Source organism: Pseudochaenichthys georgianus, chromosome 21 (genome assembly GCF_902827115.2).
Source record: "Pseudochaenichthys georgianus chromosome 21, fPseGeo1.2, whole genome shotgun sequence".
NCBI classification, from domain to species: domain Eukaryota; kingdom Metazoa; phylum Chordata; class Actinopteri; order Perciformes; family Channichthyidae; genus Pseudochaenichthys; species Pseudochaenichthys georgianus.
Window position 1 is genome coordinate 12,170,719 of NC_047523.1, and position 17,347 is coordinate 12,188,065.

At 45.0% G+C, this 17,347-nt stretch overlaps 1 protein-coding gene across 1 annotated transcript in view; it reads left to right on the forward strand.

Annotated features, from left to right (window-relative positions):
• The window catches only part of agr1 (anterior gradient 1), a 22,297-nt gene extending 5,467 nt beyond the window's left edge, over nt 1–16,830 (forward strand). Inside the window, 7 exon segments of the mRNA XM_034110355.1 lie at nt 5,753–5,816; nt 6,510–6,525; nt 6,527–6,584; nt 7,427–7,503; nt 7,702–7,765; nt 14,248–14,331; nt 16,732–16,830. Coding sequence (XP_033966246.1) covers nt 5,753–5,816; nt 6,510–6,525; nt 6,527–6,584; nt 7,427–7,503; nt 7,702–7,765; nt 14,248–14,331; nt 16,732–16,784 — 416 coding nt within the window. The 3' untranslated portion in view covers nt 16,785–16,830.
• Nucleotides 16,831–17,347: the final 517 nt, after the last annotated feature.

Below are 17,347 nucleotides of genomic sequence, written 5' to 3' on the forward strand. Positions count from 1 at the left end.
AAGAATGTTGTCCAGAATATTGCTGTGGAGTTGTTGGTAGTATGCGCGAAGGTCTCCTTGTGCTGTACGTGGGCCTCTGCGTGCGCTCGGACCTTTTGAGATGCGCGCTGTGTCCTCGTAGATCTGACTAAACTGGCACCTCTCTCGCTCAATTGTGTCACAAAACTCGTTCACCCTTGTCAGACAGAATTGTACATCCAATGTTTGTATTCCAAAGAGCACATCTGAATGCTTAAAAATCCCATTGAATGTTTCAAGCAAAAAACAAAACTCAAAATCATCCAGACGTGCATGAAATCCATCAGCGCTAAGCATAGTATCCCCATCATACTCCTCATGATGTTCCAGTATGTGGTCAAACACCTCCTTTAGGGAAACTCTCTTCTCAAAGACTGCATTGACCAATCTCGATGTATATTGCCAACGCGTTGGTGCAACATTAGGAAGACGACGCTTGCAAATGTCCTCCAGCAGTTGCGTGCGCTTAGGGGATCTGGAGAAAAATGCTACAAGGCCATTGAGGCTGGCAAAAAAGACCTTGCATTCTTTAAGCTTTGAGGCCCCTTGAGTCAGTACTAAATTTAGTCGATGTGCATAGCAGTGAATGAATAAGGCCATAGGTGCCCTCTCCTTAACTTTAGCCTGCACCCCATTTAGTCCAGATGCCATGACCGCTGCACCATCATAACACTGTGCCACAACTTTATCCAGACTACATTCATATTCCTCCATGAAACGGAAAATAAGAGCGGCAATGTCATTTTTATTTTATTTATTTATCCAGGAATGTCCCATTGAGATACAAGATCTCTTCTTCCAGGGAGTCCTGACCGTCATCAGCTCGCTTGCCGCTTGTAACATCTTCAAATCTGACAAACCGCTCCTTGACACCTGTGTCCGTCACATAACGCAGGACAAGTGCCAGCTGTGCTACATTACCCACGTCTGTCGTCTCGTCCACCATAACAGCAACAAAGGGTGCTTTTTTAATCTCCATTTTGATCTCTTCTCCCATCACTTCAGCAATAGCATAAATCAGGTGGTTTTGTATTTTGCCTGACGTCCCAGTAAACACTTTGTTTGTGGACAGGTGGTAATGCAAGTCTGTGTTGTTCTCAGCAAGCAAAGAAAGAAGCTCCACGTAGTTTCCTCTGTTTCTGGACTCTGCGCTTTCATCATGTCCCCTAAATGAAAGTTCCTGTTTACCCAAAAACAGGACACAATCAATCAGTCTTTTCTATATTTCCCTATTTTTGTTCACCCTTTCGTTGTGGAGCTCCGTTTCCCGGCGCACTTGTTCGTTGAGCTGTAGATCCACTCGGGTGTCCCCAAAGGTTTTCAAAAGCACCATTGCTTGTAAGTGCCCAGCCGTGCTTTGGTGTCTCGTTGCTGCCTTGGTTAGACTACTCAAGTTTGCAAATCCAGTGTGGCTCCAAACACCAAATCGATCATTTGCAAATAGCAGGCATTCCCAGAAGTACAATTTGCAGTGCCTCTCGGAGGCTGTGAGCCAGGGGTACCGCTCGTAGTTAGTGATTTGAAAGTGGCGGACAAACCCTTTTCCCCGCTGTGATAGGCTCGCTAGCGTCGGGGTTGGCCGTTCTCTTCTCACAATGTCTAGCTTTTCTTGAAAAGTTCGTCTAGAAAATGGCGTTGTAATTATATCTGCGACCAAATCGATCTCTTCTCCTCCTTCAGCCATTGTTGAAAAAAAACAGCTTGTAGAAATCTACACAAATTAGCTCGTTCAAATTCAAGTTCAGTTTGCTAGCTCTACATAGCTCTGCCTCTCAATAGTGCGTATCCAATCAAAAGACGTGCACGTGCTGACGTCATCGTACGCCTGCTAGCTGGCCCGTTGTCGCCAACTCAAAATCTGATTGGTTAACGCCACAGTTTTGTTTCCGTTCACTTTAAGCTACAGGCGCCCGCACTGTTGATTCTGAAGGCCTAAGGGCAGATTTCTTGGACCCTGGCAACACATTATGGCTGAAATATGATTGGATAAAAGCTCTAACATAAAGGCCAGCCCTCCAAATCTTGTTCTGAGGCTGGAAGCAGCGCAACCAAGAGGAAAGCTATGAAATGAAAATAATAGACTATGGGGAATAATTTAATACATATTTGTGGAAAAAATATATCAAAATTAAATTTATATTCTGATGATGTTTAGGCCAGCAGAGAAGGCCTTGCTGGCCCTGACGGCCCACCACTGCCACCAACACAGAAAGATATGGACACAAGATGTGTGCAAATGTATTTAGTATCCTATCCATGACCATGTGGACATGATTTAAGTGGGGGGGGGGGGAACCTAACCTCCTCTAGGGGGGTCCGGGGGCATGCTCCCCCGGGAATATTAAATATTGAAGTTAAAAGCATCAATCTGGTGCACTTTGAGAGCAACATGAAGAGATCTATGGATACATCTTTCAACACCCATATGAAACAGAACTGTAAGCAGATTTTTCTTTTTGGATATTTTACAAATCACTCCCCTTTTAAACTCTATTCCTGTTATTTTTAACAACTTTTTTGTTACTGTCATATAGTATTTTATACCTGTTTTTCATTTAGTCTCATTAATAACTATAATGATCATAACCTAACCTCACTGAGCTGAGGTTATTTGAGCCTCTCAGGAGAGAGCTCTCTTCCACCTGGTTGTAGAAAAGCTCTTTAAATTCGTTAGCATAGCTAGCTAACCAGATGCTAATAACAACAGATCGCCACTGTGCTTACAACTCAAGACACAGCCACGTAAACACTGTGGCGGCTCCTTATGGGTACTGCAATATTTGAAGGGCTGGAGCGGCGTTCCTGTGCTCTCTGTCAGCACTCCTTTCAGACGAGACATACCACGTGAAGACACGTTACGCTCGTGTTGTGTTCAATGAACCTGTCCTTGGCCAGGAAAAACAGGTACTCGCTTGTTTAATTATTGTTGCGGTCTAGATTTCTTCTTATTTTTTGAAGTGAGAAGTTGTCCGTCCGTCGGACTGACGGACGGACTCCCCACCCCCAAAACGAAAACTCTTCGGTTCTCCATGAATTACACAAGTCACCCAAATCAGCGTTAAAAAAGCGGGAGACGCCGAAAAATCCCATATTAAAGCACCGGGTCCGTATCATGGATGTATAATAAGAACTGGGCTGAAGTTGAATAGTCCATTTAGCTTATGAACCTTCCTAAAGGAGTGAAATGACCCGGAAGTCCCTCAGTGGCAGCCATGATAAGTGCCGTTCGAATTCTCTAGAATGATGAGAATGATAGGAAAGGAGGTTTCAAACTTCCTTTATAACCTCCTTTAGCTTAGGAACTACTGGACCTCCCTAACCGACAGGAGAAGCGAAAATGCTGCCCCACAATGCCTTGCAGCCGCAGCATTTGCCGTCACTCAACAGTCGGCCGTTCACGGAAACAACCGATTATGACCGAGAAATGATATCATGAAAGTTACGGTGCTTATTAAGCATTTTAAAACATAGGTGGTAAGTTGCCAAAGTGCTTTGTTTTGAACGTTCATCAGTATTATAATCAAAAAGAGAAATATGAACATTAGTTTTTACTGAAATGATCAAATAAAGTCAACATTTCACAGTCTTTACTGAGCCGTGTGGAGTTTGTTCAACTTTTAAAAGATGTTTGAATGGTGATATACACAGTGATAAATGTTAAGGACTAACGTTTATAATAAATACATTTGTATTGATTTTAAGATCTTTAGTTCATACAATCATACGTATTGGGATCCTTGGTATTAATGTGGACCGGAGGGAGAGGGTGACGAGCATAAGTTTCACTTTCCTTTTTTATTTCAATTCCAACGTTGGTCATGAAGAATATTTTTCTCTGTTGTCCACGTTCATAAAGCAAAGCAACAGCATCAGAGCACGGTGCAGAGTCCTTCGTTCTTATTGAACATCCATGTTGTAGTCCGCTGTATAGAAAACTGTAGTTTCCATAGTTCCCCCACAGCAGCAGACGCACATTCATGACGTCCGCTGGCGCATCATAAACACGTCGGATAGTGAAAGTGCATTCGGATTCTCTAAAGTACCGCAGTCTCTTCTCCTAAGTCCTTTTGAATTCTCCTGTCCACTATCCCTTAACCCCGTGACGTTTCACTCAGAGGTCAAGGAATAGACGATAGGGTTAGAATTTAGGAGCTGATCTTTGGACTATTCGACTGCAGCCCTGGATACAGCGTGGGAGGCGGGGCCTCGTTCATTCCTATGAGAGTTGCTCATTAGTGCATGATGATAAAATGGCCCAACTTTTGAGAGAGTGAAACGTCACAGATTACCCGGCATGCCTGAGAAGTACCCGTATGTGCACTCATAGAGCATGCGCAACTTTAACCAAAATGCTCGTTCACATCAAGAACGTCAATTTGCGTACACATAACAGCACCGCACGTTCATGACAGCATGGTAATGGATGTTATTATGATGGATTTTATATTAACGAGGCGGCAGTTAGCAGCTAGCGGCTAGGTAGTAATTATGCTAATGTTACATCAATCGTTATATACTTATATTATGCTGTAACAGGATCTAGTGATATCCAAGCAACAGAGCTTCATTTAGCATGAAATAATGATTGCACTATGTATATATATATACTTATAATAATAATAAGTAATATTAACTTTATTTAATACAACATTTACGGTACAAGATTTAATCATACAGCCCATGTAGTATGATAATGAATTACAGCAAACATGTGCAATATATCCATTATTACAGCTCCGTGGGCTGGCAGTAAGACGATATGGGTCCGTTCTTATTGTACATCCATGGGTAAAGATAAACGCAACTCACATTGGTTTCTCAAACAGCATCTCTGTAAACTACGTGTATTCACTGAATTTCACTCTATGCCTTTAACGGCTCGTTGTAGCTCCAATAGCTCCAGCCCCCACCCTCCCTGTGAGCACAGTGTGCTCTGATTGGTCGGGACACGTAACTTGAACGTGCCGGGCGGCGCGGTCCCGTGGGTTAGATGCGCGTTCATAATGCAGAGGGAAATAACTCTCAGAATAACGTTATTAGCACATTATTACAACTTGAGGAACGAATGTTTTTAATAAGGGCTATACAAGTGTTCACACTGGGTAGTTTATCTAGTTTATCCAATTATCCAACGATTTACAGACCACTCTTTCCCCATGTAAGTCAATGGGAAAAAGTGTTTCCGGGCCTGGCAACCAAACGGAAGTGTAGTACCGCCGTTTGGCCAGCACGAATATTTTCATCTGAGTCCGGCGCACTTCGTGGGGGCTTGGTCCGTATAAGTCGGCGCCTGGGTCCGGATCCGGACCGCGGTCCGCCTGTTGCCGACCCCTGCTCTACATGCTTTAATGTTCAAAAAGGTTATACTGCCTGTGCTGCAGCACCTCTTTTCACCCTCTGTATGAAACCAGAGCCCAGTCTGCTCTGATTGGTTAGCTGGCCGGCTCGTTGTGATTGGTCAACTGCTTAGAGATGTCCCGCCCCTTAGCCTATCACAAATAATGTGTTTGAGCGCTAGCCAATAGAAGCGTAGACTGTGTTACATAGTGATGTTACGGAATTAAACAAATGGAGATCTTTCAGGCAGGGGGGGATTGTGCGGGAGAGAAACAGGGAAGGGAAAACCCCAAAAGGCATAACAGGGCCCCTTTCAAGAGATCCAATATCATATTGTAATCATTTAATGAATGATAGTCGTATGCAGCATGCATTCATCACGGTTTTTAACCTGCAGGATGGGGGGTAAATATTCGCTGGGTGAAAAATTATGAAGAGGGTCTGTTCAATGCAGGTATAAGGTAAGACTCTGCACCTTGATAACATCCTTACACATCTGTTGACTCTGTTTGGATATTAGTTTTGGCAGTTAGAACAGAATGTAAACATATTTGTGCAATGTGTACACTTTCATTTTTTAATGTGCATTGTCTTAATTACGCATACGCAACATATTCCTACAGCTCCTAGAAATACTGATAGGCCTATGTATATTTGTATATATATTGAAGATTCTTTGATATATTGAAGATTATTTGATATATTTAAAGAGTTTGATGTTCTTAAATGTACTGTATGTTTCACTGTTTCATACTTTTGTAAATACTGTACCACATGTTATATGCAATCCATGACAGAACTTTATGTTCATCCTGATGCTCACACAAGCATTAAGAGGTGACCTTAAGTTGGGGATAAAATATTGTATAATGCAAAACTACATCTGATTATTGTATCATATCATCATCATTTTATTTATTCACATGTCTAAAAAATAGTACAATCATAAGACATAATGGAGATATGTGAAATGGGACACCCCGATAAACTGAAGCTTGATAATAGGTACTATTAACACATGCTATTTTTCTTATTAAATCTGGCATTAGGACTTTGATTTCAGAGGGATTATGTTGTGTCACACTGCATCACACCCATCATTGTGCTTATTGTATTGAGGAATGTGTTTATCTGTGATTTACCCCCCCACGCAGTGTGAAGCCTCTGATGGTCATCCATCATCTTCTGAACGGTCATCCATCATCTTCTGAACTGCCCGCACTGTCAAGGTACTTCACTCACTCTGCTTTATAACATCTGAAAATATGGATGTAAAACTACAAAGCATATCTGAACTGTCTTTTTGATGCCAGGTTTGGGCTTGGGTTCACGGGGAACACAATGGGTGCATTCCTATATACCTGCCAAGTATAGGCAATGCACACAGATTTGAGTCCTATCCATTAATCACAGAGCTGGTTTTCTGGGTGTAGCCTCAATGGAAGTCTCCACTGGTGTTTTATTGACACATAAACAAGACTACAGTACAGGGCAAAACCTGGTTTTTACTGTCCTCAGGTCTGAGGTACACATATCTTACAGCCTGCCTTTGAACGCCTGAACATACCAGTGCTCATCTTACATTTGTAAATAATTGTTGAGTAATCTCTGGTAAGAAAACTAGACATGGAGGCTCTGTAAATCCAATCTCCAAAACTTGTTCCTAATTTGACTAACTGTCAAAAAGTTTAAAAAGGCCAGAAGTTTATTAACACAAACTGTGATAACTGACATTTGAACAACTGACATGACCACATGTACAATCATTGAGTGCATATGTACTCCTTTTTTGACTTTTTATAGCAATGCCATGCATTTATTTGATGCAAATTAATAATTTTTATAAAGATGTATTGAATACATATAAAACTATATATTTTTTAATAGTTTTCCCAATGAATCCTTTTCAGTGTTCCTTCCTTGATTATGGCTTGATTAAAACATTATTAGAAATACCAATATTCTGTATGGGTCTTTAGGAACCCCATTCACCCAGTTTTAGCCTATACCGTTTGAAAAGATACAATAAATTAAATAGATAAAAGGTTTGCCATCCAAATGTTTTTTACAGCACTGAAGAAGGCTTTTGCTGCCGATAAGACCATCCAGAAAATGGCCAAAGAGGATTTCATCATGCTCAACCTGCTGGTAAGTGCATAATACTTCAAATGACTGAAGAATAGCATCTAGAAATAAGTATCAGCAGATTACTTTATACACACTTTCTTTGCAAAAAAAACACAGTATTTAAATCTTATTTTAACATTGGTTTCTTCTGCTATATATCTTAATACTTGTAATGTTTTTTGGTAAAGCACTTTAAGTTAACTTAGATGTATTTTACAGGTAGAGACTGAGGACAAGAATTTGGCCCCTGATGGCCACTATGTTCCCAGGATCCTCTTTATTGGTAAAAACTGACATCATAATATACAATGTATTCATATACATGTTAAGTCTAATTGGACCGTTATCTTAAATAATTAATGTTCTCTATGGTTTTAAATAAAATCTGTCTTCAAATAGCAACACTTACTTACAATTCAATCAGGAGAGACATGATGTATGGAATACATATTTATTATCGGTCACATTATATCAATGGAACATAATGATGACAGTTCATCACAAATGAATGAATGTTGTTTTGGCGATTAGGCTCAAGTTTTAGTAGGATATCAATCGGGAAGGGAAGAACCATTTCCGATGAACCCCCCTGGGTCTAGACACTGGTGGTGGTTATAAGTGGTTAGGTCCGGTTGGAAGGGAGAAGGTTAAGCTTGGCCCTGAGTTGGAAGCAGGAGGCGAAGGGGTGGAGGAGGGTTGCGCGTTGACACCTGGAAGACAGCTGATAGAACAGGGGAGAGCATATATAGAGGGGTTAACAGGTGCGATGATTAGCCCTGTAATGAAGGGGCGTGATAGGTTTAGCTGAGGAGAGGCGCTCCCTGTCATTTAGATGCAGGGAGCAAGTATTGCCATGACGCGCAATACGGAGTGTTAGGTCTTCCTGTCTGAACTTGCGCTAAGCTTAATTTCAATCAGGAGAGACATGATGTATGGAATACATATTTATTATCGGTCACATTATATCAATGGAACATAATGATGACAGTTCATCACAAATGAATGAATGTTGTTTTGGCGATTAGGCCCAAGTTTTAGTAGGATATCAATCGGGAAGGGAAGAACCATTTCCGATGAACCCCCAAAAGAATGCAGGATGAAGTACTGAATGTGAATCTTACCTTGCGGGATGCGGCGGAAATCTATGGATGAAAAGGAGGTTAATACATGTGAGGATATAAGCGACTGATGCCTCCCGGGCATCCTTCCTGGACGTACAGGGCTTCCCGGCCGTACGGGGCATCCCGGACAGACGGGGCAACCCGGAGGGGGCTTCCTGGACATACAGGGCGTCCCGGAAGTACGGGGCATCCCGGAGGGGGCATCCTGGCCGTACAGGGCGTCCCGGACGTACGGGGCATCCCGGGTGAGCGGGGACTACCCGGACGCACCGAGCGACCCGACCAGTGCCCCGGGTGCCCGGAACGTGCGAGGCTTCCCGAATGTGCGGGGTAACCTGACTTTAGCAGGGAAACATAATACGGACCGGAGGTTTCACGACCCGGACATACGGGGCTTCCCGGAAGAACGGGGCATCCTGGACATACAGGGCAACCCGGACATACGGGGCTTCCTGGCCGTACAGGGCATCCTGGATCGTACAGGGCATCCACACAGGGCTTCCCGGACGTACGGGGCATCCCGGAGGGGGCATCCTGGCCGTACAGGGCGTCCCGGACGTACGGGGCATCCCGGGTGAGCGGGGACTACCCGGACGCACCGAGCGACCCGACCAGTGCCCCGGGTGCCCGGAACGTGCGAGGCTTCCCGAATGTGCGGGGTAACCTGACTTTAGCAGGGAAACATAATACGGACCGGAGGTTTCACGACCCGGACATACGGGGCTTCCCGGAAGAACGGGGCATCCTGGACATACAGGGCAACCCGGACATACGGGGCTTCCTGGCCGTACAGGGCATCCTGGATCGTACAGGGCATCCACACAGGGCTTCCCGGACGTACGGGGCATCCCGGAGGGGGCATCCTGGCCGTACAGGGCGTCCCGGACGTACGGGGCATCCCGGGTGAGCGGGGACTACCCGGACGCACCGAGCGACCCGACCAGTGCCCCGGGTGCCCGGAACGTGCGAGGCTTCCCGAACATTTTTTGCGGGGCAACCTGCTTTAGCAGGGACACATTATACAACCCGAAGGTTTTACAGCCTGGACATGCAGGTTTAAATAACAGAATTGAACATGAGCCGTAGGGCAACATACGTGCTGACATGCTAAGAACCACCACCAGTTATATGCATACGTACCAATTTGTTTAAGGTTGGAGAGACCTTTGGATAGCCAGCACGGCATTGAGGTCAGGGCGGATGTAGGATGAGAAAGCGGAGGAGGACCACCGTCCGAGTTGTTGCAGGGATGAGGACGAGACGCCTTGATTGGCAGCGGAAGTAGCTGCGCCTATTCTGAAGGAGTGCCCCGTGTGTAGAAGGGGTGATAACCCGGATTTAATGAGGACTTGTTTTAAATAGATGTTGAACTGTCTTTGTGTTAAAGGAAAATTCCCTGAGATGAGGAATAATGGCGAGAGGGGGTTCGAGGTAGGTCTAAGCCGTAGAAACTTGATCATGGCTTTATAAGGGCAGAATTGAGAATCGATGCGGGCGGCGATGACGGAGCAGGCGCCGCCGCATTTGGAGTGTTTAAGATATAAACTAAGATGGCTGGCGTGAAAGGATAAGTCAGAAAAGCTGACGTCTCTATTGGAATTGAAAGTGAGGGAAGCGGTGGTAAATTCGCCTGGTCTAAGAAAGGCATAAAAAGCTAGGAGAAATAGAGCGTCGAGTAGTGCATCGATGTAAGGGGAGAATACCCCGCTTCTAAGCTTGGAGAGCATGAGGTGTAAAGTGGAGAGTGTAATAGGGCGTCTCCGGTCTGAAACGGGGGGGTAAGTTTTAATGAGACCTTTGAGGACGAGTTTGACAGACTGGTTTGTGAACAGGCTGGGAAAGCCGGGATCGGAACAGCGAACGTTAAACTGGATTCCCGCTAAGAGGCCCCGGATGTATTGAGGTTTGAGGTGGCGATCAGTGGCGCAGTAGCACATGAAGGCACACACGGTGGAGATGAGAACGGGTTTAAGAGTGATGCCTAAGGAAAAGCAAAACATCGCAAACGTTCTCCAAGCGAAATCGTATGTTTTAAGGGTGGAAGTGGCTAAGCCTTTCCTCATGAAGAATCTGGCTGATTCGAGGTGCCTTTCTAGGGGGCTACTATCTAGGAGAGAGAGAGGAGGTGCAGGGGAGGAATCTTGACGGGTTGAGCGCTGGCTCCTGGGCAGAGATTCCGGAACTTCTGAAATTGGAAGCGAGAGAGGGAATCAGCCACTGGGTTAAGGTGGCCGGGAACGTGACGTGCGGAGATGAGGAAATTGTGGGTGATGGAAGACCACGTGATGCTTCTCATGAACGGCATGATGTCACGGCACGGGGAGCGTGCTTTGTTAATAATCCCGACCACTGATTGGTTGTCGCAGAGTACTGAGATCCGCTTCCGGGGCCAGAGGTGCCCCCACACGTGGCAGGCAACAGCGATCGGAAAGATCTCATGCAGAGCGGAGGAAGAGGCATGGCTGGGAAATGTCGGAGGCCACGAGCCTGCGAACCACTCTCCCTGAAAAAACCCCCCAAAACCCACGGATGGGGCAGCGCCCGTGAAGAATCTCATGGAGTCGGAGGAGTACATGAGGTCGTCGTAGAAGAAGGTGACGCCATTCCAGTGTGCGAGCAGGAGGGACCAAAATCGTAGGTCAGAGCGGCAGCCTTCGTCTAGGAAGACGTGGTCATGGAGGTTTTCTGCAGCCGACGCTGTATCCAGGAGCCGGGAGATAAAAGAGCGCGCCTGAGGGATGATACGCATGGCGAAATTGAGGTGCCCGAGCAAGGAGAGAAGCTGCTGCTTGGTGATAACTTGTTGCTCGCAGAAGGCTTTTGAGATGTCGCGAATGCGCTGCAGTTTGTCCGTGGGGAGAGATGCTTCCATGTCTACGGAGTCGAGTGTAATGCCTAAAAAGCCCAGGCGTGTGTTGGGGCCTAGCGTTTTCCCTACTGAGAGGGGAACACCTAACTCCTGAAAGCATGTTTGGAGTTTTGCTAAAGAGTCGCCTGAGTTGTCCCGAGGGGGATCTATGAGGAGGAAGTCGTCCAATAAGTGAAGAACGGAGGGGATTCTAACGACGTTCAGGAGGATCCAGCAGAGGGCTTCGGAAAAAGAATTAAAGATACAGGGGCTACTTCTGCACCCGAAGGTTAGGCGGACAGCAAAGTAGAATTTTGATTCCCACCTGATACCGAACATGTGCCACTGAGATGGGTGAATGGGAATTATTTTGAATGCGTCCGTGATATCCGCTTTGGAGAGCCACGCTCCTTGCCCTGCAAATTTGATAAGCTTAATGGCATTATCGACTGAAGCGTAGTGAAGTGAAAAATACTCGGGGGGAATAAGGCTATTGATGCTGCAGAACGGCCCAGCGCGAGGAGCGGACAGATCGAAGATGAGCCTTTTCTTCTCGGAATATTTGCGTGTAGCGACCCCTATTGGGCTTGTTCGGAACACCGGGAACGGAGAGGACTGGAAAGGACCGATTAAATATCCTTTGTTGAGCTCTTTTTTTATGAGCTGAGAGACTATAGTGGGTTCTTTGGCGGCTGACTGCATGTTTTTTGCCACTAGAGTCACTGAGGGGGGAGAGAGAACCCCTACCCTGAACCCTTGAGAGAGCCCTGACAGCAGATAGTCAACGAACGCGGGATTTGGGTGAGTCGAAAGTGCAGCTGCTAAATGTGTGGTGTTAATGGGAGTCGATGGGTGATGTTTTAAAAGGTTTTTCCACCACGTTGATTCTGGCGCGGGAAAATGAGCCGGCGCCTGGGGCAGACTGACCTCGGGTGGGCCTCCCTGCACGTACTGACGGTTTGTTTTGATGTTCCCAGGATACTGCGTGGGGAAAACGCTAGACCCGGAGAGAGGTACTGAAGGGCAGAGCGGAGAGGTGTGGCCCTGCGCTCCACAGCTAATGCATGAAACTACCTGTTGCCCGCCGGTAGCCATAACGAGCAGCTCGGTATCCAGCACGGACCAGTCCAGGCGGATGTTGCTATGAGCTAAGTGTAGCGCTGCTTTGCTGGAGAAGCTTTTGTGGTATTGATAGAAAACTAGTTTCCCATATTTTAAGTGAAGATCTCCGATCATGGCCAAATAGGCGTCTAATTCCGCTCTCCTTCCAGGGTAAACTGTGCAGAGAACATCGCGGAAAATGCTGAATGCTACCAGAAATTGTCCTATCGAAAGGTCTTTGAGGAGCCGGGGGTCTGCGGATTTAAATACCGCAGTAATGCTTCCTCCCGTGGCGATGGCTTTGTCGCACTCCGGGGAAGGCAGGATGAGGCTGACCAAATTGATGTCTTTCCCGTCAAGGATTTTTGCCCTGAGCCGTGAGGAGATGTTAGCGGCTTGGGGGATATAGGGCCTACCTGAGAGAGGAGCCGGGAGGGCGGAAGTCAGGGTGTAAACGGGAGCTATCGCGCCGGTTGTAAAATCCTGGCCCGGCGGGGCCGCCAGAGAGGTTGAAGCTCCGGCCTGATTTTTCTCCATGGACTGGAGGCGAGCGTCTATTAATAGCATGGAGCTTGCCAAAGATTGCAGCGTATTGGCTAGTCTACTGTCGAACGGGGGCTGAGTGCCGGAGCTCCCGGGCTGAGCGGTGCTGGGCTGCTGAGCCCCGCTGGAGTGAACCTGGAGAGTGTGGGATTTTTTGGCCGGGCGAGCTCCTGGAGGACTCGCTTTTTTAAGCCTTTTGCCCCCGCGGCCGCGAGCGCGCCCTCGCCCTCTTCCGGGGGGGCTGGCTGGGGCTGCTGGCCTGGGTTGAGAGACCGCGCCGGAGGCTTGGTCCGCCAGATCACGGAGCTGAGACAGCAGGAGATCTGGGGCTGGGGTGATGCCCTGCTTCTGGAGGTGGGCGATGAGGAATTCTGCTTCTGCTGAGCGAGAGCCGCTGCGGGCGCTCAGACGGGAGCTGGAGCGACGATGAGTTACAGAGTTGGATGCTGCCTCTGAAAGGGTATCGGAGATGGGATCGAGATCCTTCGAAAAAGGTAAGTCCTCTGAAGAGTCTGAATTAGGCATGTTTGAGCGTTTGTTTTGTTTTTTGTATCCAGTGTTTAAAGGCGTAAGAGGAGTATAAACTACCAGCTTTGCGCGTTGACACCTGGAAGACAGCTGATAGAACAGGGGAGAGCATATATAGAGGGGTTAACAGGTGCGATGATTAGCCCTGTAATGAAGGGGCGTGATAGGTTTAGCTGAGGAGAGGCGCTCCCTGTCATTTAGATGCAGGGAGCAAGTATTGCCATGACGCGCAATACGGAGTGTTAGGTCTTCCTGTCTGAACTTGCGCTAAGCTTCATTTCTCTCCCTTTCTTAACTCTCTGGCATCATTCTAATGAGCTCAACACAACTCAACCCCAAAGAGAGTCCCAGTGTATCAGATATTTTGATATTTTTGAGACACAAAAAATCACACAGTAGATTTTATGTCTATCAGAAAAAGGATTTGGGTATAACAGATACTAATGAAAGGGAAAGGGATATGAGCTTTCAGACTCAGTAGTTATGTATCCTAATGATCGTGTGGGAAGTGTCGGGGAAACTAGGAGTTTTACATTCAGTTTTCCTCCAGAGATTTCACCACATGGCTTCTCACTGAAACTGACACGTGTCACCTGTATCACGTTATTTTCACTCTCACTGCAGATCCATCTCTGTCAGTGCGCACCGACATTGTAGGAAGGTACTCTAACCTCGCCTACGCCTACGAGCCTGGAGACATGAAAGTCTGTGTAGTTACTGTCGCCTCTTTCTGGGGGGTGGGGGGGAAGGCTGCACACCTCACCCGTCACTGTGAAGACAGGCTTAGCCCCTATTACGTATTAACATTATCCGTCCAAGTTTTCTGCTTTTACATGTTCTAAACATCTTTATTGTGGATTAGGGCCACATGTGATTTTTTTTAGATGAGATCAAAAGTCAATTTCTTTTTGAAATTTGAGAAAAAAAGTGTATCTGTTAATTCATATTAAACGTTCTGTTAAACTGTTTACATAAGGGTTTATGGTTTATCGTGCAGGTATATAGTTAATACATCTAAGCATAATTTTGAGACCTATAACCCTCCTCTGGTGATGGAAATATTTCACCCAGAGTTGCTCTGACACCTGAGGCTGTATATTTTTGTTTAAGGCTAATGTTAGCAAGCGCTCATCCTCACAGTGACAATGCCATTGCTGACATTTAACGTGATAACAATTTTCTAAAAGTACTAAACACTAGTGTTGTAGTCAAGAACCCCTTAACTGAGACCAAGTCATGACAAAGACCGGAGTGTACCGAGACCAAGACAAGACCAAGACTTTAGGAGGTCGTGACCAAGTCAAGACCAAGGCAGGGCGAGAATGATTCAAGACCGGAACCAGACATCCAGCACTACATAATACACTTACAATAAAATGTGGAAGATACCATAGTCAATTTGATCTCATATTGCTTAATTATTTAATATGCAAACATTTCATATAATTGTAGGTACATTTATAGGCCCTCCATTCTCTGCTCTGTGGCCCAAGTGAGGGAGCGGTGAGGAGCTAACGCTATCAACGATATTCAAGCCAACCTTGATGCATTACAAGCCATGAGCAAGTTACAAGCTAACCTAACAGCAGTACAGCTTTATGTTGCATGTCTTGTCACTGTTTATCAGTCACAAAAAGGTACCTTTACAATATGTTGTCACCACACATTACATTTGCTACATTTCTCCAAATAGAATTAGGCTACAATATTGGATTGGTGAGTCATAGTTTGTACACCTTAAAGGTGGATACATTACGTTAGCTTGCAAGTAACTGACGCTAGCTCTGAGAAATAACCTTGCAGCACATACTTTTGGTAGGTATATGTAACGTTATGGCTCTAAATATGATTTAATATGAGCTAAAAATATTGACTAGGACAGCAAATAGGTCAGGGACGGCCCTGCATGTGGCCAAAAACTAAGTTAAACATTTGAAATACACATGGTGCTGGAAATAAATGCATAGGTAAATTCCAGTTATTCAGATTCATCCTCTGGGTTGGGGAATATTTTCCAAGGCCCATAACTTTGACTCAGTTTATCAGTTCAAACTGTCCTGACTGAGCACACGCACCTCGTAACCTTGGCTGCTGTGCTCTCAGTGTTCTGTCTCCCTGTTCCTGCCTGTTGGCGTCAGCTGATAGAGGTGTTATGATTCTATGTTCCTGCCTGTTGGCGTCAGCTGATAGAGGTGTTATGATTTGATCTTGTTATGCAGCATGTTGATGATGCTCTCTGAACTAGCTAAATACATGGGTCTGGGGTAGAGTTCTTCAGAATTGACGTGGCAACTCTACCGTGCAGTCAGATCGTGGCTGCTGTGACTTGTGATGTGAATTCTCCGGCCGAAGCTCCAAATAAACCATCTGTAGGAGCTATTTCCTTAGATTATAGTATCTTATCTTTTTAGATTATAACCTGAAATTCTGTGGTGTATATTATTTATTTATTATTTGAGTGTGTTACTCTGCAGGTCGATGCTGCAGCATAAAAGGAGAGGTGCTGCAGCCGTGTGGCTGACTGAAGCAAACAGTTTTTAGACCTTGCTGGTTGGGAGCGTCACAGCTTGGTTCTTCTGCCTTTAACATTTAAATATCAGTTTATATGACAAATAGTTTGTTTAAAAACGTTTATTTATTTTTGCCTTTTTTGGAATAAACTATTTTACTTTTCAATCGTATCTGGACATTTATATTTTTTCTCTCAAACTACAAGCGTCTATTCGTCGGTCAGCCCCACGAGTGAGCCACAAACAAAGGACAAAAAACAAATGGATATCGTGGTCACTATACCATCAGTGTTTGACATCAAAGCTCCTGCTCTTCCCGTGTCTCTTTCCTGAGTCGGTGACTCCCACTGCATTGCTGCTACACAGAAGACTAGTGGGAAGCTCAGGAGATCACTCATGTTATAGGAATCATCCTCCGGAGTTCATGAGTACATGTACTATCTTACATTCCAATGCAGTAATGTGTTGATGAGACATTTATAATAAAAGTTAATGTCCTTATTGTTTTAGTTTAAAACTTTATTTGGCTGTGAGCTTTTTGTCAGAAACAAAAAAGAGTAAAGTTCTTTGTTCTCATTTGTTCTCTTTTTTTCAACAGTGGCTGAAAACATGAGGAAAGCCAAAAGGATCTTGCCGCACACTGAACTCTAACAGCTTCTCCATCCTCCAGTCATACTGGCAAACTGCTCAGGGGTCAGCACTGACACGTTTACATGCTCTTCAGAGCACAATAAAACTAAAGTAACAACAAATATTGTCTCTTTTTTTTCAACCCATAGTAATTGTGTCAATAGAACATTGGGACTTTTATTTTAATTTTTATATTTTATAAATGCCATCATTCCTACTTTTTTTTATACTTATATTTCAACATAAATAACACAATGAACATGTCAAAAGGACACATTGGAAACCACATTTTGAAATTATTTTAATTTTCAGTGGATATTAACTAGTAATGTATTGCACCTATTAAAAGTACTGGCATGTTTTAAACACTAGAGGTCAGTGTAATAAAGATGACTAATATCCTATGACTTCATCAGCGCTTATGAATGTATTCAAGCATATTATGTAAGTTTGAATATATAAGTGAAATTGTGTTTATATTTAGAGCATAAGCAAAACTAATACAATGTGTATCATACCATTTACAATCAACTGTGTAATCATGCAGTTTATCCTCCTTTAGAGTAGTGTATTCTACTGCGTGT